At 44.0% G+C, this 21,019-nt stretch overlaps 1 protein-coding gene across 1 annotated transcript; it reads right to left on the bottom strand.

Annotated features, from left to right (window-relative positions):
- Nucleotides 1–16,685: 16,685 nt before the first annotated feature.
- On the bottom strand, nt 16,686–17,089 carry LOC107131385 (histone H2B type 2-E-like). Its single transcript, XM_015460907.2, has one exon. It carries the CDS (start codon nt 17,064–17,066, stop codon nt 16,686–16,688), a length of 381 nt encoding a protein of 126 aa, XP_015316393.1. The 5' UTR covers nt 17,067–17,089.
- Between the last annotated feature and the right edge of the window lie 3,930 nt (nt 17,090–21,019).

The raw sequence follows: 21,019 nt of genomic DNA, 5'->3' as shown, positions 1-21,019 counted from the left end.
CACTAAGTCATGTCCAACTCTTTTGTGACCCCATGTACTGTATGTAGCTCCTCTGTCCATGGGATTTCCAGGCAAGAATACTGTAGCGGGGTGCTGTTTCCTCCTCCATGGGCTCTTCCAGACGCAGGGATTGAACTCACGTCTCCTGCATTGGCAGGCGGATTCTTTACCACAGAGACACCTGGACGACTTTTAAATTTTTAAATTACGTTTTCTACAAATAAATAGGGCAGATACCGTTATCACAGCCTGTTCCAGCACACTATTAGAGATAAAAGGCATCTGTGGCTCAGAGGTACAGGCGTACTCTCGCCAGGAGATGGCATCTGACATGTACGTTACGAACCTCACAAACCAGCGTCCCTTCTCCCTCCGGTGTCCCAGCATTTCATTTGCTACCATAGAGCGAGTGATGAAATAAATTTAAAAGCAAGAATCTGACATTAAACTTCACTTAGAGTCTGCAGTTGTTTACATGTGTAGTTAGGGCTTCGGCATGATGGGGTTTTGATTTTCATAGCACAGCGTCATGAATTGTAATGAATTGTGCAGTGTTTTCAAGGAGGGTTATTATTTTCTGTGTAATGTTTGGAATATGAAGGTCTATCTGCTCTTCTTCGCCTGTTTTCTACTACTGGTGTTGTCAGCCTGGGGACAGGAGAGCATGCTCAGGGGAAAGGTGAGATGGGGCAGCTGCAGGGTGGGGCCTCTGCATTCTCCAGACCCTCTGTAAGAGGTCAGAACATGGAGGCAGAAAAGCTCTTGGGGCCCAAAATAATAGCAACTGAGTAAATCCAAATATCTCCAAACATCCTCACGGTTACACTGATCGACAATAAAAGTAAGATTACACAAGTCCAATGCCTTTCGCAGAACAAACTTCACATTACCTGGGGATTTTGTTGTTCAGTCGCTCAGGCATGTCCGACCCTTCATGACCCCACGGACTGCAATCTGCCTTGTCCTTTACTACCTCCGGAGTTTGCTCAAACTCATGTCCATTGAGTCGGTTGGTGATGCCATCCAGCCAGCTCATCCTCTGTCGTCCCCTTCTCCTCCTGCCCTCAATCTTTCCCAGCATCAGGGTCTTTTCCAGTGAGTCAGTTCTTCGCATCAGGTGGCCAGAGTATTGGAACTTCAGCTTCAGCATCAGTCCTTCCAATGAATATTCAGGGTTGATTTCCTTAAGGATGGACTGGTTGGATCTCCTTGCTATCCAAGGGACTCTCAAGAGACTTCTCCAACACCACAATTTGAAAGTGCCAGTTCTTCAGCTCTCAGTCTTCTTTATGGTCCAACTCTCACATCCATACATGACTACTGTAAAAACCAGAGCTTTGACTAGATGGACCTTTGTTGGCAAAGTAATGTCTCTGCTTTTTAGTACACTGTCTAGGTTGGTCATAGCTTTTCTTCCAAGAAGCAAGCATCTATTAATTTCATGGCTGCAGTCACTGTCCACAGTGATTTTGAATCCCAAGAAAGTTAAGTCTGTATCTCTTTCCGTTGTGATCTTTGGTTTTTGAATGTTGAGTTTTAAGCCAGCTTTTTCACTCTCCACTTTCACTTTCATCAAGAGGCTTTTTAGCTCCTCTTCCCTTTCTGCCATAAGGGTGGTGTCATCTGCATATCTGAGGTTATTGATATTTCTCCCGCCAATCTTGATTCCAGCTTGAGCTTCTTCCAGCCTAGCGTTTCTCATGATGTACTCTGCATATAATTTAAATAAGCAGGGTGACAATATACAGCCTTGATGTGCCCTTTTCCGATTTTGATCCAGTCCATTGTTCCATGTCTGGTTCTAACTGCTGCTTCTTGGCCTGCATACAGGTTTCTCAGGAGGCAGGTCAGGTTGTCTGGTAGTCCCATCTCTTTTAAGAGTTTTCCAGTTTGTTGTGATCCACACAAAGACTTTAATATAGTCAAAAACTTTAATGTATTACCTGGGGGATAGGAAACTAAATACCACTTTCCACAGAAACTTTCCCTCACGTTGGGTCCCACTGTGTAAAAGAGAAAAGAAGGATAATGAGCTACAATTATCACCAGAAGAAAGAAAGACCACAAAAAGTACGACAGTGACAAGTAGTCCTGGTGGATCAGCACACTGACCGGGAAGGGCTGAGAGGGGCCAGGCCTGGGAGGCCTCCGGGAGGTGTCCTGGGAGGTGTCCGGGGCGGCCACACTTCCCGGAGAGGACCCTTTGGAAACCAGATGGAGCTGTTTGAAAACATGATTATGGGCCGGGAAGGGTTTAAGTTCCGTGAGGCAAAAGAAAACCCCAGATCAGACCTTGTCCCCCAAAGAGGGGAGCACATCTAGCGGGGAGTGCCGGCTCACGTTACACCTCAGGAGCGTGTGTGGAACCGCTCGGGCGGGTGAGGCAAGGGGAAAAATAGGCAGCAGGTGAGCCTGTCTCTATGTACAACTTTGTTCTTTTGACTCGTGGATTTTTACATTCTCCCTGATTTCTAAAAACACTGCAGGACATCCTGATTATTTTCAGGACCGAGTGTTTCAGCGCTTCTTAACTTGTGTCCGCCTCCTTTCACCCTGCTCGAGTCTTGTCTGGGGCGCTCCTGAGCAGAGGCTGCGGTCTGGGGCTGTCCCCGCCGGGATGGACATTCCAGATTTCCAGCTCTCTACAAGCTGGGGGAGCAGCTCTAGGGGCCCCCAGGTCATCTGAGGATGAACTGCAGAAGCTCACTGTTGGATGGGAGAGCAGAGGAAAGGGCTGGGGGCAGAGGTACCCAAAACAGCAGAGAAGAACTGATGGAGACCAGGGACAGCCACGTCGTTTGCTCTGCAGGCCGTTTTCCGGTGATCACCTCTCGCACGCCCCTCAGCTGGATCCCTGCGCCAGCCCCCGCGTCGTCATTCACAGTCCTTCTCTGGACTCAGAGGCCTGTTACCCCAGCCATAGTGAGACCACCACAGAATGGCTGTTCAGGACGGCTGCCCTGGGTGGGGCTGACCGAGAAGCCAGCCCTGGTGTGTTTTTTTTTTCTTCCCCAGACTTCATTAGAACTACTGACCTAAATGAGTTATGGCTTCTTCTCTCTGCCTTGTCTGCTTCCAGGGGATCTGGCAGGGTCAGGAGGATGAATCAGCACAAATGTGGGGCCATTATTGGAAAACACATTCAGAGTAAATAACAGACTGAAAGTAGATAAAAGGCATAATCTTTGCACCGAACATCGCCACACGTTTCCTGTATGGAATCTCTGCAGCTCTTCCTTGTAGGATGGGAGACTGTGTATCAGTGAAGATAACCAGCAAAAATCCACCTGCCCCACAAAATTGAGGGAAAAACATAATCATATTTTTTTTCCTGAAAGTAAACTGCACATTAGTCTATGGCATACATTCAGAAATGTGCTCAAGTTATAGTGTACAACTCAACATATTTTCACAAAATCACCCATGCGACCAGCACTAGCTCAGGAACTGCAGCTAGAAGCCCCCGAGCATCTGCTCCCAGTGAGCAGCCTCCCCAGACAACCGCTCTGCCCACCACCCAACTCTGTAGATTAGTAGCCTGGGCTCCTGCTTCATATAATGAAATTGTGCAGCGTGTCCTCTCTTCTGTCTGGCTTCTTTTGCACAAATTTTATGTGTGTGAGATTCCATCGTATGTTGTTGTTTATAGCAATACTTTGTTTATTAATATTTTCATTGCTTTAAAATATTCCCTTCATGAATATACTCCAATTTAGTCCACTGTTTATAGTGGATGGACTTTTGCTTTGATTTTGGCTTGGGGCTGTGAGGAATATGGCAGCTATGAGCATTCTTGTGTGTGTGCATTCTTGCGTTCTAGGACATGTAGAGACCTTCTGCTGGATTATACATAGAAATTAAATTGCTGTGGTTTACAGAGTTTTATTGGCATTTGTATGTTTATGAGTACAATTGTGTATGTACAGCTCAGGACACGATTGCTTGAAACAAGCAAGATGTCCCCTCTCATAGCTTGGGTATCATTTAATTCAAATTCCACTTTCAGGAGAGCATTTTCTAATATGGCAACCCCTTATGCTAAGCTAATTATAGTATATCGTATATCACCATGACCTTGTTAGGCAACTTAAATGATTACTTCTATATACCGACACATTGTGAACCCATTTTCAAAGCTAAGGGTGGCAACATAACAATGTAGTGTCCGATCAATCTCTAAGAGGCACGTAGGTGATCTCCAGGACTGACAGCCCACTAAGGAAGATAGTAGAGATTGCTCATCTATTCAGAGCTCTCTGCTCTTCATATTTTTAATCAGTTGCAAATTCTGACATGTCTCACTTCTTTTAAGAGTCGTGTTTAATTTTTTTTTCCTGATTATAAAATTCATCTGCAAATTGTTTTGAAAAAAATAGATTCCTAGTCCAACTCGGAGAAGGCAATGGCACCCCACTCCAGTACTCTTGCATGGAAAATCCCATGGATGGAGGAGACTGGTAGGCTGCAGTCCATGGGGTTGCTAAGAGTCGGACACGACTAAGTGACTTCACTTTCACTTTTCACTTTCATGCATTGGAGAAGGACATGGCAACCCACTCCAGTGTTCTTGCCTGGAGAATCCCGGGGACGGCGGAGCCTGGTGGGCTGCTGTCTATGGGGTCGCACAGAGTCGGACACGACTGAAGCGACTTAGTAGTAGTAGTAGTAGTCCAACTAGATCAGGTACTATGAGAAGGAACCTGAGAATGACTTTTTTCCAACACTGATTTTATAATCAGGCGAGATGTGGAAACAGTGAAAAAGAGTATTACAAATCATTGCCTACTTGGTACACTCAATTGTATGTGTAGAGTCACAATCTCTGAGGCTGTCTTTAAAACAAAGACATGGGTATCCAATAAATGGTGTGTGCGGTGTGTGTGTGTGTGTGTGTGTAGAATAAATTACTAATTATTCCATTTTATTTAGTTCTTTGATACCACTGGTCATTCATGTAGTGTTTTCATTCATTTAACAGATCTGTTGAGTGTCCACAAAAAAAACTGTATTTTTTAAAGTTTCACGTGCTGCATGAAAGAATTCTAGATATGACACTCCTACAAGTAGCTAAATCGTAAATCATGATGATGTAGAAACAAAGTTCTGTATGAGTGTTTGGAAGGTGGAAATAATTCTGAACAACCTTTGGCCTTTCCTGCTTCAATTTCCCGTCTCCTGCACGCACACCAGAGCACCAGTCACTCGAGTTCACGGGGATCCACACTCACCATTTCCATTTACTCAAAGTGTAAATCTACAGGGTAAAGTTCACACATTTGCAGGTCAAAATAGGAAACAGAAATAAGAGCCATACCACACAAGGTGGGTTTGTCAGCTTTCCGCTTCATTTCCAGCTGCTTCAAGACAAGAAAGCGGTCTGCCTACCCAGCATTCCTTCTCCAAATCCCAGAACAGAGCCTGCAGTGTGGCAGGGGCTCAGTCAACACTTTCTGAATGAAGGGTGAAAAGATACAGCAGAATTTAGCTACATTGTCAAGGACGAAGTAGAGTCATATGACCCCTAAAATGGATCTACTCTTTGACCCTGTAATTCTACCTTTGAGGAAAGAATCTCAGAGAAGAAAATCACTTGCGGCTTGTAGATAACATTTGACTATGCAGGTATCATCGATATTCAGGGCAATGAAGTAGAACAGAACGTTTAACATTTGGGTGGATGTAGACCCTGGAATCAGAAAGTGCTGAAATTGACTCTCACCCTGCCGCTTGCTGAGTGAACTAAGGTTTCAGTGCTTGTTACACCTGGTTGGCAATAATAAAGTCCACGTTCATAAGACAGTGGAGAGGGTTGCATGAGGTAATTCAGGGAAAGCTTGTTGCACAGAGCGTGGCACACGGTGCTGATTTTGTACGTAGGAGCAGCTTGCCATCAGCCCGAGTCAGAGAAAGCCAGTCCACATGCTGAGACTTGCCTGCGCTCTGTCGTAATGCTGGCACAGGAAGGGTAAACCTACGGTGATTAGAAGTGTCAGTGGTGGCCTTTCGCGCCGTTCCACATCTGACCCACACAAGCATATAGGGCAGCTCTGTGAGACGCCGTTATCACTGTCATCATTACTGTTAGTGTTTCTCTATTTCTCAAAATTCCCTTTCATGGATCACAGCCTGGTCGTGGCGAAGGGGCTTGTGTAACTCATTGAAGCTATGAGCCATGCCGTGCAGGGTCAGCCAAGACAGATGGGTCATGGTGAGGAGTTCTGACAAAATGTGGTCCACGGGAGGAGGAACTGGCAACCCTCTCCAGTATTCTTGCCTGGAGAACCCCATCAGTTCAGTTCAGTTCAGTTCAGTCACTCAGTCGTGTCCGACTCTTTGCGACCCCATGAATCGCAGCACGCCAGGCCTCCCTGCCCATCACCAAGTCCCAGAGTTCACTCAGACTCACGTCCATCAAGTTGGTGATGTCATCCAGCCATCTCATCCTCTGGTGTCCCCTTCTCCTCCAGCCCCCAATCCCTCCCAGCATCAGAGTGTTTCCCAATGAGTCAACTCTTCACATGAGGTGGCCAAAGTACTGGAGTTTTAGCTTTAGCATCATTCCTTCCAAAGAAATCCCAGGGCTGATCTCCTTCACAATGGACTGGTTGGATGTCCTTGCAGTCCAAGGGACTCTCAAGAGTCTTCTCCAACACCACAGTTCAAACGCATCAATTCTTCGGCACTCAGCTTTCTTCACAGTCCAACTCTCACATCCATACATGACCACAAGAAAAACCATAGCCTTGACTAGATGGACCTTTGTTGAACTAAGGTCCTTTGTGAACTAAGCAAAGTAATGTCTCTGCTTTTCAATATGCTACCTAGGTTGGTCGTAACTTTCCTTCCAAGGAGTAAGCGTCTTTTAATTTCATGGCTGCAGTCACTATCTGCAGTGATTTTGGAGCCCAGAAAAATAAAGTGTGACACTGTTTCCACTGTTTCCCCATCTGTTTCCCATGAAGTGATGGGATCGGGTGCCATGATCTTTGTTTTCTGAATGTTGAGCTTTAAGCCAACTTTTTCACTCTCCACTTTCACTTTCATCAAGAGGTTTTTTAGTTCCTCTTCACTTTCTGCCATACATGACTATATGTATGGAGAACATATGGTTCTATGGAGAACCCCATAGACAGTATGAAAAGGCAAAGAAATATGACACCAGAAGATGGGTCTTCCAGTTTGGAAGGTGTCCAGTGTGCTGGGAAAGAGTAAAGGGCAATTACTATCAAATCCAGTAAGAATGGGGCTTCCCATCTAGCACAGTGGTAAAGAATCCACCTGCAAATGTAGGAGATGGAAGAAATGAGGGATCAAAACTTGGGTCAGGAAGATCCCCTTGAATAGGAAATGACAACTCACTCCAGTATTCTTATCTGGAAAATTCCATGAACAGAGGAGCCTGGCAGGCTACAGTCTATGGGGTCAGACACCACTGAGTGACTGAGCACACACTCATACCAGTAAAAATGAAGTGGCTGGGCCAAAGTGGAATGACACTCAGCTGTGGATGTGTCTGCTGGTGAAATCCAAGTCCAACACTGTAGAGAGCAGTACTGCACAGTAATCTGGAGTGTTAGGTCCCTGAGTCAGGGTAACCTGGACATGGGCAAGCAGGAGATGGCAAGAGTAGACACTGAAGTCTTAGGAATCTGTGAACTAAAACAGACGGGAATGGGCGAATTTAATTCAGACAACCTTTACATCTACTACTATAGGCAAGAATCCTTTAGAAGAAATGGAGTAGCCCTGATAGTCAACAGAAGAGTCCAAAGTGCAGTACTTGGGTACAGTCTCAAAAATGACAGAAAGATCTCAGTTCATTTCCAAGGTAAACCATTCAATATCACAGTGATCCAAGTCTATGCCCTAACCGGAGAAGGCAATGGCACCCCACTCCAGTACTCTTGCCTGGAAAATCCCATGGACGGAGGAGCCTCGTAGGCTCCAGTCCATGGAGTCACTAAGAGTCAGGCACGACTGAGCGACTTTACTTTCACTTTTCACTTTCATGCATTGGAGAAGGAAATGGCAACCCACTCCAGTATTCTTGCCTGGAGAATCCCAGGGACAGAGGAGCTTAGTGGGCTGCTGTCTATGGTGTCGCAGAGTCGGACACGACTGAAGCGACTTAGCAGCAGCAGCAGCAGCATGCCCTAACCACTGATGCTGAAGAAGCTGAAACTGACTGGTTCTATGAAGACCTACAACACTTTCTAGAACTAACAGCCCCCCCTCCCACAAAACTAAATATGTCCTTTACATCACAGGGGATTGGAATGCAACAGTAGGCAGTCAAGAGATACCTGGAATAATAGACAAGTTTCTCCTTGGAGTACAAAATGAAGCAGGGCAAAGGCTGACTCAGTTTTGTCAAGAGAACACACTGGTCATAGCAAACACCCTCTTCTAACAACACAAAAGAAGAATCTACACATGGAAATCACCAGATGGTTCATACTGAAATCAGATTGATTACATTCTTTGCAGCTGAAGATGGAGAAGCTCTATACAGTCAGCAAAAACAAGACTGGGAGCTGACTGTGGCTCAGATCATGAGCTCCTTATTGCAAAATTCAGATTTAAATTGAAGAAAGGAGGGCAGCAAAGGATGAGATGTCTGGATAGCATCACCAACTCAATGGACTTGAGTTTGGGCAAACTCCAGAAGATAGTGGTGGACAGAGGAGCCTGGTGTGCTACAATCCATGGGATCACAAAGAGTCGGGCACAACTTTGCAACTGAACAACAGCAGGTTCTCAAAATAATACCCTAGAAGAAGAAAGTATCTTAAGTATTCCAAAACTGGTTAATCTACTTGTTGCTTTATACATGACCATTACTAAATTTTATTGGGAGAAATTTTACCAGAAAATACGTATAATATAGTGTTACATACACAAATAGAACCCCAAGTTGTAATTAAACTAGATGATCACTATTTATGTATAAAGTTGTTGTTCATGGCTTCCCTGGTGGCTCAGATGATAAGGAATATGCCTGCAATGCAGGAGACCTGAACTCAATCTCTGGGTCAGAAAAATTCCCTGGAAAAGGGAATGGCAATCTACACCAGTATTCTCACCTGCATAAATCCATGGACAGAGGAGCCTGGCGAGCTACAGGCCGTGGGGTCACAAAGAGTTGGACTGAGTGACTAACACTGTTTATTTGTAAACACATGGTTTGTAAAATAATTATTGGAGTGACAGCATAGGATTATAGAAAACTGTTTCTAATTCAAAAACTGTATATTGATTCTTGCTATGGCATTAATGTCATAGACACACGCACATAAATATTTATATTCATCAGCTATAAAGGAACTTTCAGGGAATGAATTCAGTGTCTGAATTAGGAAGCTCATTTTCATCTAGATAATAGAAGGCCAGAGAGTTTGTTCTAAGAGTAGAAACTTCAGTTCTAATAATTTTGGCTCAGAAGTACAGTGGCAATAAGAACCAAGTGACTCTGATCCTTAGATCTTGGCTTGAGCTCTTTGTAAAATTTGTCATCTGAATTGAATTATTCAGATGGAAGAAATATTAGTAATGGAGTAATGGTTGGCCCTGTTCATATTAATGATGGAATAAACAAGGTTACATCATCTGTGGCCTATGGAGTCCCCACGGGGCTTCTGCACATATTATATCCATGGGGACACCACTCCCAATACAGGGAGGTTGGCATGGGATCCCCATTTTAATGATGAGAAAAATGAAACTCATAGGGGTCAAATGCCCTTTTCAGGGTCATGACACTATTAAGTGGCAGAAACTGGATGCAACCCAGGTTTCCTGATTCTAAGACTGTCGTGCCAAGGTCAGAGGCTAAGCAATTGGGAGTTAACAGACATAAATAAACCATATTTTGGCTCACTTGGTTGAGATGTCAAACCATGACCTAAATTTGCCTCCTTTTCCAAGGAGGCATTTCCACCTCCCTCTCCCACTTTCTTGAGAATGTCAATTAATCTCTGCTAATTTTGTTGAATCAGCAGCCAGACTAAAATAATCTCAGTAGGAGATAAATGTTTGTTCATTTTCTGGATGGGGAGTTAATTTCGAGACTTAATTATCAGGAAAGTTGTCCCTTTGTACTTGCAGTAACCTATGCCGAGTTGCAGAACACAATTAGTCGGTATAATTTCATTCCATGCTTGTGTGGCTGTAGGAGTTGCTGCCTGAGAAGGGGAGGTCAGGGAAGGAAGTTTAGGCACACTCTGCTGCTCTCTGGATGTGAGAAGCTGTTCTTCTGATGCTTCTCTGCCTCCAGGGGTGGTCCCTAACTCCTTGTCTTCCTGACTCTAAGAATGTGATTCTTGCAGACATGTGCACATATTAAGTTGTTTGCTTGTGTGTCTCTTCAAAGCCTGGGGCTTCACAGGTGGCTCAGTGGTAAAGAATCCGCCTGCCAATACAGGAGACACCAGTTTGATCCCTGGGTCTGGAAGATCTCTTAGAGAGGGAAGTGGAAACCAGCTCCAGTATTCTTGCCTGAGAATTCCCGTGGACAGAGGAGCCTGGTAGCTGCAGTGCATGGGGCCACAACTGAGCGCGCATGCGTCTTCAAAGCCTATCACGAAGAGTGGGAATGGTGGGGAGGTCGGTGCATGACTGAGCGCGCATGCGTCTTCAAAGCCTATCACAAAGAGTGATGGGGCATGGTGGGGCGGTGGCTTCATCTCCTGAGAGAGCTTAAATTTAAGCTTTGATATTCTCTCCAAATAAGGATATACAGATAGGCGATTTTGTGGCTTAGTAGTTGAAAGTGTGGGTTTTAGAGTCAGGCTGCCGCTTTCCAGTTCTGGGCCTCCTCTCAGTGACGTGTAACTTTCGGCCACATGCAGTCTTTCTGTGACAGCATTTTCATCTTTATCGGGAGGATAGGGAGAATAATAACATGCACCTTTTTGGAACTGTTGGGGATAAAATGAAAATATACCTTTTAAGCACTAGAAACAACAAACTATTCCTATTTGTATGTTATAGTAAAAGCAGTAATTTATAAAGTGTAAGCAGTTAACATATACCACCAGGGGCTGTATTATTTTTATCTAATAGGGCATTTCTCCAAGTTTTTTGATGTATTTGATGTATTGAAAGCCTCGAGAAATGGAAATATTTCTCCTGCTGGAGAATTCCCTTTTTGAAACGTCCTTGTAGATTCATGTCTTCGTGTTTGTGATGAACATATAGATCTTCCCAACACCTACGGTTCTTTCCTGTTGATGTATGGCAGAAATCAAACCAATATTGTAAGGCAATCATCAATCAACTATAAATAAATGAATATTAAAAAGTAATCAAATCACAGTCACAGAAATGATTTAACTGAAATAATTCTAGACAAAGAATTCACTCTATTAAATACTTTAAGCCCTTTCCCCAGTCTACCAATCCATTATGGTGTAGACCTTGATTTCCAAAGTAAGAAATTAATCCTAAAGCCAGCTCAGGTGCTTCATCATGGTGCTTTTTCCTCACCATTCAGCCCCAGAGACCCTCCTCCTCTGAGTATCACTGAACACCTATAATTTCACTGTTGTGCTTTTGGCATTATATATTACATTATATCTTATGTTCGTGAGTATACACCCTTCCCCTTCGCTGGATTTTAAGCTCTTTTAAGGCAAGAACCGATTTGCAGTCCCTAGGTCAACTTCTGTCTCTGGCCTCTAAGCCTGTAAGTATTGTCTGTATTTCACCCCGTATCACTGCGGGTGCTTTTAACTCAGAGGCTCTGATAGTTTCCTTGTGTGTGCGCGCTCCGTCCCTCAGTCATGTCTGACTCTTTCTGACTCCATGGACTGTAGCCAGCCAGCCTCCTCTGTCCATGGGATTCTTCCCAGGCAAGCATACTGGAATGAGTTGCCATTTCCTCCTCCAGGGGATCTTCACAACCAAGGATCGAAACAGCAGCATCAGCCGGTGGATTCTTTACCAGTGAGCCACCTGGAAAAGCCAATTATTTCCTTAGGAGATCCATTTATAACAGGTGTTTCATGAGTTTCAGGAAAATACACACATCACTTTGGGGAAGGTTCTGATTATGAGTGGCCACCCTGCAGAGAATGCGTGTGACCCCTACCTTCTATTTTTCTTGCTGCCCTCCACTCTGCCCTGCTTAGAGTTCTGCACCCCCCTCACCCTGAGTCCCAGATTCTTCTGTCTCTAGTATTCTGGGTCTTTCCACTCTCTTTAGATGCCTGAAGGAGCAGCCAATCCCCCCCCCAGATAATTTGGGTGTAAACATTTTCTCCAAGCTCTATCTGCTTTGGTTTTCCCAGAGGAGCAACTGCCATTGCTGTAATGTGTATATAATAGGCACTTAACAAATGTTGCCTGGTGATGAAAAATACTTGTTTTGCCATAGAAGCAATCTTGGTAGAGGGTTTCTTGCTCTATGTTGATTACTTGTGTCCTTCCAGATTTGGAAATCTAGCCCCCAAACTGATGGCATTTGGAGATAGGACCTTTGGGAGGTGATTAGGTCATGAAGACAGAGCCCTCGTAGAGGGGTTAGTACCCTTGTGAAAGAGACCCTGGAAAGCTCCCTAGCCCTTTCCACTTCATGAGGTTAGAGAGAAGAGAGGGCCATCGGTGAGCAAACGGGCTCTCACCAACCACCGAATCTGCTGATGCCTCCAGCCCGGACTTCCCAGCCTCCAGCACTGTGAGAAGTCCTTGTCTGTTGTTAAAAATCCATTCTGTCTATAGTATTCTGTACAGTAGCCCAAGCAGACCAAGATACCACCCCAGCAGAATTACTCAATAAAGGGATCTTACTAATAGTGGAAACACTTTAAGGAGAGGTCTGAGCTTAAGTTGGCGGCTACCACTTTAACCAATAACCTCAGTTAGACATAATAATCACTGAGAAGTTCATGACTCTAATATCAAGCCTGGAAAATATTTGGTAGATTTTGCTTTTCTTATCCTTCATGCCTCGACTGTGTGGAAGGGTCATGGGTATTAAAGGGATGCTGAACCTCTACTCACATCCAAGCAGTGTGACTGTGCAGCCTCAGGGGTAAACAGAAAAGCTCAGCGGTAGTCCCTCTGTGTAGCAATTCCAGTCATGTTTCTCCATCTTTTCCCTTGTGATGGGTGAGGAGCTGAAAGTTCCCATCCCAGAGAGCAGAGAGAGCCCATGTTCTTCATAAGAAACAGCTGGGTTCTGGAGGAGAGAGCCTTCAAAATGAGGGTGGAGCTCTCCCAAACAGGCCTGGGGAGGAGATGTCATCTCTTTATGACTCAAGAGATTCAGGAGGTAAGATGCTCTGTAGAAAAGGGCTGTTGGGCTGGAGAGAGGCCCTGCGTTAGCACCAGAATGTCAGCCTCAGGTCTGGACGTGAACTCAGCCCTAGTGCGTTGTAAGCAGAATTAAGAGTACAGACCCAGACCCTCAGGTTAACATAGTAACAAAACTGTGCTGTATATCATGAGTGCTTGAGGATAGATTAGACCAGTGGTACCCAAGTGTGGGCTACAGGATATTTTAGATGCTACATAGCTTATTTTTTAATTTTTTATACACTTGTGTTTACTAAAATATGTAGAAAATAGTCAAACCCATGACTTCATACTTGGGGGGCAATCTACCACTCCAAATAGCCAGAACTGTACATGATGTGTTCAAGCATATCCAGAGTCGTTTCAAGATTTTGGTAACTGAAATTTTCACCAAAGCCATCTGCAATATAGGTAGTTCAGATAACGTGGTCTTCTAGTGTGGATCTGTGTAAACAGAATGTCCACATTCACCTTCATATGTCTTTCAGGGATACAAGAAAGGAGGGGGGTTGGATTACTGAAATCCTGTGATGGAGGCATGTGAACAGGCAGCTTTAGGACATGGGTTAGACAACCACTTGGTGGAGATGTTGTTGCACAAGGGATTCAAGCACTCAGTGGGAGAAAGAGGACTTTGAGGTCCCTTTCCTGTTAGAGACCTGGGGCCTGGAGAAAGGGACTTTGTAAGGAAGAGATGTGGCAGTTGTCCAAGCACACAGGATCTCCTTGACGCTCTTGGAATGATTAGCACTGGCACATGGTGGGCGGGGCCAGTTTTCTTTAGGCGTCTGACACCAAGGAGGAGGCACACAATGAATAACCGTGTTACTCCCACAAAACATTTGCATGCCTAGCTGCCCCTTTGTTTCAACGAAAAATCTCTTGATAATCTTCACTACATAACACTCAACTCTGATGTATAAGCAGCATTTTTTTTCTAGTTTTATTAAACTGTCATTTTTCCAGATATGCAACTACTGTGTCATTTTCAGGACCATTGTATAAGGATGAAAATCTATTTTGGTTTATTATTAATTAACTTTTATTTTTATTGAAATTAGGGTATTTTATTGGTTTGTAAGAAATTGTGTGTTTATATATTATCTCTGATTTTTATATCTGGTTCTCTTTGAGGACCACACTTTCTCTTTTCATTGATAGAGCTTCTGTTTGTATTTTCCAAAGACCAGGCTCTGTGAGCTGAAGAAAGAATTTTATTCAGCACATGAGTCAAAGAAATTCTAAATACTGGAATTTCCAAAAAATTTTCATTAGAATTTCCACAACAAACCCTGCAGTTCTTCGGATTTCTGAACTATATTGGAACTGACTGATTATACAATTTTTAAGAGTGGCTTTCCATTTTTAGTTATTACAGAATATTGACTATATTCCCCATGCTGAACAATACATCCTTGTAGCCTGTTTTATACCCAATATGTGTACCCCTCCCACTCCCCTGTCCCAGCTGGCAACCACTAGTTTGCTCCCTTTATCTGTGTTTCTTTTTCGTTGTATTCATAGGTGTGCTGTATTTTTTGGATGCCGTATATAAGTGAAGTCGTACGGTATTTGTCTTTCTCCACCGACTCCTTTCACTTGGTATAATGCCCTCCAGTCCCACCCGTGTTGTTGCGGATGGCAAACTTTCGTTCTTTTATGCTGAGTAGTATTCCATGTGTGTGTCATGTATATATAATATACGTCTTCTTTATCCATTCATCTTTGGGTGGACATTTAGGTTGCTTCCATATCTCAGCAATTGTGAATAGTACTGCCATGAACACTGGGGGTGTGTGTATCTTTCGAATTAGTGTGTTTGTCTTCTTCAGATGTATGCCCAGGAGTGGAACTGCTGGGGCATTAGGTAGTTCCACTGTAAGTTTTTTGAGAAACCTCCATACTGTTTTCCACAGTGGCTGTGCCAGTTTGCGTTCTCACCAACAGGGTACGAGGGTCCCCTATGCTCCACATCTTGGCCAGCATATGTGATCTGTGTCCTTTTTGGTGACAGCCATTCTCACGAGTATAAGGTGACACCTCATTGTGGTTTGACTTGTGTCTCTCTGATGATTCCAGGTGTTGAATATCTTCCCACGTACCTTCTGGTCCTCTCGCTATCACCACAATGAGGCATTTGTTTCAGAGAGGATTTCTACACCATTTCAACCCCAAAAGATCTTATCTAGTTCACTAGATAGTGGATTAAAGAAATATCCCTATTCTACAAAAATAATTAGCCCAAATATTCTCTCTAGCTTAGCTGTCTTCAGACTTCGGTGTACATTGAGTCACCGGGGCCACTTTTAGAAAATGCAGATTCATGGGTCCCATCATCACAACTTTCATCTTAAAAAAGCATCTTCATGTTTCCGATACAGGTAGTTCATGATCCACAAGTCTATGAGCACTGCTTGAGATTGTATAAGTCACATTAGAGTTGAAGAGAAAAACAGACCAAACTTTGATATCTCACCTGTCAAAATACTCTTACAGGCCCCACAGATATAACAGACTCTGCTGTTTTGAGGGGTAGATTGAACCAATTTTTTAAAGACAAATTTTTAAATTGTTGTCCTGGCTTAAAGGGAATTTCCTAGTTTCAAATATGTATACGTATGTGAATGCACTCAAGTGAGAAAAAAAAACAAAACAAAATGCATTTCTTTGCTAAATGATGTACTTCATTAGGTCACTTAAGTTCCAGGCTCTTATATTCATCTCAGTTTATGAAATTTGGTTAAGAGCAGAACAAATCAAATGAACTTTGCTTGATATTAATTTGAATCCATCAGAAAAAACTGTTCAAACTACAAAGGAAATTCCATCAATTTTAGGTCACTGAATCTCAGACTTAGGTTTGGCAAAGGATGCACCAATACCCATGTGGCACTTCAGTTGCCACCTTTTGAGAAGAACTCCATTTATCTAAATTATTTAGAAAACCTACCTTTAGAAAGGCTGAAAATTAATTAGCTGAAGTGAATACAAGGTTAGTAAGTGCATTAGTCAAGGATCTTCAGAGAGATAGAACTTTGAGTAAACTGGGGGTGGATCAGAGATTATATAAAAAATCTCGCAAAAACAGCAGATACAAATATCTACCAAATGCAATCTTAAATTCTGGTTCAAACAGAACATTTGGAAATGGATTTATTGTAAGTATGTAATTAGAGCTATGTCTTAAATCTGAACTAAATCCCTTCTTTTAGTGTCTTTTTTCTTTGTAAGCTTTGTGAAAAGTGAAAGTGAAGTCGCTCAGTCGTGTCCGACTCTTAGCGACCCCGAGGACTACAGCCCACCAGGCCCTCCGTCCATGGGATTTTCCAGGCAAGAGTTCTGGAGTGGGGTGCCATCGCCTTCTCCGTTAGCAGCGGCTAGGCGTATCGTATTTACTTGGAGCTGGTATACTTGGTGACAGCCTTAGTGCCCTCGGACACGGTCTGCTTGGCCAGCTCCCCAGGTAGCAGCAAGCGCATGGCAGTCTGGATCTCCCTGGATGTGATAGTCGAGCGCTTGTTATAATGCGCCAGGCGCGATGCCTCGCCAGCGATGCGCTCGAAAATGTCGTTGACGAAGGAGTTCGTGATTCCCATGGCCTTGGAGGAGATGCCGGTGTCCAGATGGACTTGCTTCAGCACCTTGTACACATACACGGAGTAGCTCTCCTTGCAGCTGCGCTTGCGCTTCTTGCCGTCCTTCTTCTGGGCCTTGGTCACAGCTTTTTTAGAGCCCTTTTTAGGGGCAGGAGCAGATTTAGCCGGTTCAGGCATGTTTGTAATGACAATATCCAACAACACAGAAAGATCTTGAAAATGCTAATAAATCATGTTAATTTTTTAAACTGCATGTTATGTTGAAATAAAAGCAAAGTACAATGAAAACAAACAACTCAAGAGACTTTCTTCCCAACAGACTTCCTCTCTCTTCCTCTCCCCCTCTCTCTCATAGATATAAAATAATTAAATAATTTGCTTACATGATTATGTGCTGTGCTGAGTCGTTCAGTCGTGTCTGACCCTTTGAGACTCTATGGACTGTAGCCCACCAGGCTCCTCTGTCCATGGGATTTCCTAGGCAAGAATACTGGAGTGGTTGCCATGCCCTCCTTCAGGGGATCTCCCAGACCCAGGGATCAAACCCGCATCTCTTGCGTCTCCTGCATCGGCAGGCGGGTTCTCTATCCCTAGTGCCACCTGGGAAGCCCTCATATGGTTATAGGAGATGGCAAGTCTGAAATCCTGGCAAGCTGGGAATCCCAGCAGGAGTTGCTGCTGTAGTCTTGACTCCAATGGCAGTTTAAAGGCAGAATTCCTTCCATAGCAGGAGCTTTTGCTGTTGTGGCTTATGTGCTGTGCTAAGTCGCTTCAGTCATGTCTGACTCTTTTGTGAACCCATGGACTGTAGCCTGCAAGGCTTCTCTGTCCATGGGATTTTCCTGGCGAGAATACTGGAGTGGGTTGCTATGTCCTACTCCAGGGGATCTTCCCAACCCATGGGTCGAGCCCAGGTCTCCTGCATTGCAGGCAGATTCTTTGAGCCACCAGGGAAGCTCTACTTAAAAGCCACTAATTTAAATGTTCATTGTGTGTCAGTTGCTCAGTCATGTCCAACTCTTCGCGACCCCATGGACTGTAGCCCACAAGGCTCCTCTGTCCACGGAATTCTCCAGGCAAGAACACTGGAGTGGGTAGCCATTTCCTTCTCCAAAATGTTCATTACCTCTAAAAAATACACTTTTCCAGTAATACCTAGACTGGTGCTTTACTGGGAGGGTACCATAGTCTACCAAGTTGACACATAAAATCGCTGTAAGCTAAATAGTGAAGAACCAAAATGGACGATGATGGAAGCCTTCCGCTGGAAACTGGTATTGTCTTTGAAAGCTGTGACACTCCTAAAGTTGGAAAATGCCTGTTGCAGAGGACATCTTGGCCATCCTCCATGCCATAAACTAATTAACAGGTTGTGTTTATAAGGAGATGAGAAAAAGGTTTAAAACTCAAGGACTCTTCAAATCAGACAGAGATTTGTCTGCATTCCGCACACCATCCAGACTCTCTCCAGGGCATCTAGTGGTCACGCTGGCATGTAAGGTGGGCAGTTCTTCCCCACCCACCCCCCATTGTTTATACCAGCTGTGACTCGCAGTGTTGCCATCCAATTTCAGGCTTTCTTTTTTTATCTTTTTGTAACATTACAGGATTATAATTTAGTTCTTAGCACCCTTATCTTATAATTATAAAACCAAATTTCCAATCAACTCGGCTGTTGCCCTGGTGGCTCGGAGGTTAAAGCATCTTCCTGCAATGCGGGAAACCTGGGTTCGATCTCTGGATCCAGAAGATCCCCTGAAGAAGGAAATGGCAGCCTACTCCAGTATTCTTGGCTGGAGAATCCCATGGATGGAGGAGCCTGTGGGCTACAGTCCATGGAGTCACAAAGAGTCGGACACGACTGAGTGACCTCACTTTCACTTTATTGTATCTTATAACTTGACTATAACTTTGAATCAAAACATGACTTTTCTTTGTACAGGGCTATTTTTAAAAAGGGACATGTGTGATTTATTAAAATACGTAAGCAAATCTCTCCATATCAGCCTTTCTACCGGACATTAGAGTGACCCCAGGTGCGAATTTCTTCTTTGAGGCAGACCTTAGGAAAACCAGTGTTCAGGTTTCCACTGACCCAGCCCTGGCATATCTGGGTGTCCTCTGAGTTTCAGCCACACATTGCCCATTTAGCTGTGGCATTGGTGTAGCTGCCCAGAGAGGCAGGAGGAGGGCTCCCTCCGGGTCAAGGCTGAAGCTCCTCTCACTTCTCCATTGCTCTCCTCTTGTAAGAATTGCCAATTGCACTGGAGTTGGGTTCCATGACGCTAAAGACCAGTATTTCACCCTCTGTTCTGGGAGGCTCATTTCTCCCCAGCTCTGACACAAGCTGCTGCCTCTTTGTCCCTGGCCCCTCCCAGTGCCCCCAGAAGGGAAGGCCTGCGGTTTGTTTTCTCACCTCCACCTGCCAGTCAGCAGTGGGAAGAGGTGATGTCTGCTCAGGCCCCTGCCATTTTGCTGCTAGTCACAAATAAACACATTCCTTCTTCTTCTTAAGAAAACAACCTGCAGCTTTGCTTTCACACCCCCAGTTTGCAGAAAGAAATCCAAGGCTAACAGCATTAGATTTGTGTCAAAGGCATTATTTACATTCATTAGACATGGTGTGAAAACACAGTGGCTGGTACATGTGCTGGGGTATTTTGTTATCTTACTTGCCAGTTCATGCAATCTTGTTAAGTGTTAATATAGCATTCACACAGCAATTGATTATTAAAATATATAATTACATCTAATTTTCTAAGTCATGGGAAAATACAGACTTTTGGCTTTCCATGTTTATGAGATTCTGAATTATTTTTCCCCAAAATAGGGTAGTAGGTAATAAGCCTATTAAAAACAAATTTGTTCAACCAAATTAAAACTCACTATATGTCACTGAGAAATGGCATCCATGCTTTTGGCATTTGAGATCAGTTTTCTAAGAAAGCCAGAACAAAGATTCATAAAGGCACAAAAATGCACAACTAGATTGATTTTTTTCATTCAATCAGTTCAGTTCAGTTGCTCAGTCATGTCTGACTCTTAGCGGCCCCATGAATCGCAGCATGCCAGGCGTCCCTGTCCATCACCAGCCTCAGTAGTTTACCCAAACTCATGTCCATCGAGTTGGTGATGCCATCCAGCCATCTCATCCTCTGTTGTCCCCTTCTCCTCCTGCCCCTAATCCCTCCCAGCATCAGGGTCTTTTCCAATGAGTCAACTCTTCGCATGAGGTGGCCAAAGTATTGGAGTTTAAGCTTCAGCATCAGTCCTTCCAATGAACACCCAGGACTGATCTCCTTTAGGATGGACTGGTTGGATCTCCTTGCAGTCCAAGGGACTCTCAGGAGTCTTCTCCAACACCACAGTTCAAAAGCATCAATTCTTTGGTGCTCAGCTTTCTTCACAGTCCAACTCTCACATCCATACGTGACCACTGGAAAAACCACAGCCTTGACTAGACGGACCTTTTTTGGCAAAGTAATATCTCTGCTTTTTAATATGCTATCTGGGTTGGTCATAACTTTCCTTCCAAGGAGTAAGCGCCTTCTAATTTCATGGCTGCAGTCACCATCTGCAGTGATTTTGGAGCCCAGAAAAATAAAGTCTGACACTGTTTCCACTGTTTTCCCATTTATTTGCCATGAAGTGATGGGACCGGATGCCATGATCTTCATTTTCTGAATGTTGAGCTTTAAGCCAACTTTTTCACTCTCCTCTTTCACCTTCATCAAGAGGCTTTTTAGTTCCTCTTCACTTTCTGCCTTAAGGGTGGTGTCATCTGCATATCTGAGGTTATTGATATTTCTCCCAGCAATCTTGATTCCAGCTTATGCTTCTTCCAGCCCAGCGTTTCTCATGATGTACTCTGCATATAAGTTAAATAAGCAGGGTGGCAATATACAGCCTTGACGTACTCCTTTTCCTATTTGGAACCAGTCTGTTGTTCCATGTCCAGTTCTAACTGTTGCTTCCTGACCTGCATATAGGTTTCTCAAGAGGCAGGTCAGGTGGTCTGGTATTCTCATCTCTTTCAGAATTTTCCACAGTTTATTGTGATCCACACAGTCAAAGGCTTTGGCATAGTCAATAAAGCAGAAATAGATGTTTTTCTGGAACTCTCTTCCTTT

The sequence above is a fragment of the Bos taurus genome, chromosome 27, assembly GCF_002263795.3.
Source record: "Bos taurus isolate L1 Dominette 01449 registration number 42190680 breed Hereford chromosome 27, ARS-UCD2.0, whole genome shotgun sequence".
Taxonomy (NCBI): Eukaryota; Metazoa; Chordata; class Mammalia; order Artiodactyla; family Bovidae; genus Bos; species Bos taurus.
The sequence above is the reverse complement of the archived record's forward strand: the minus strand, read 5'-3'. Positions and strand labels throughout refer to the sequence as shown.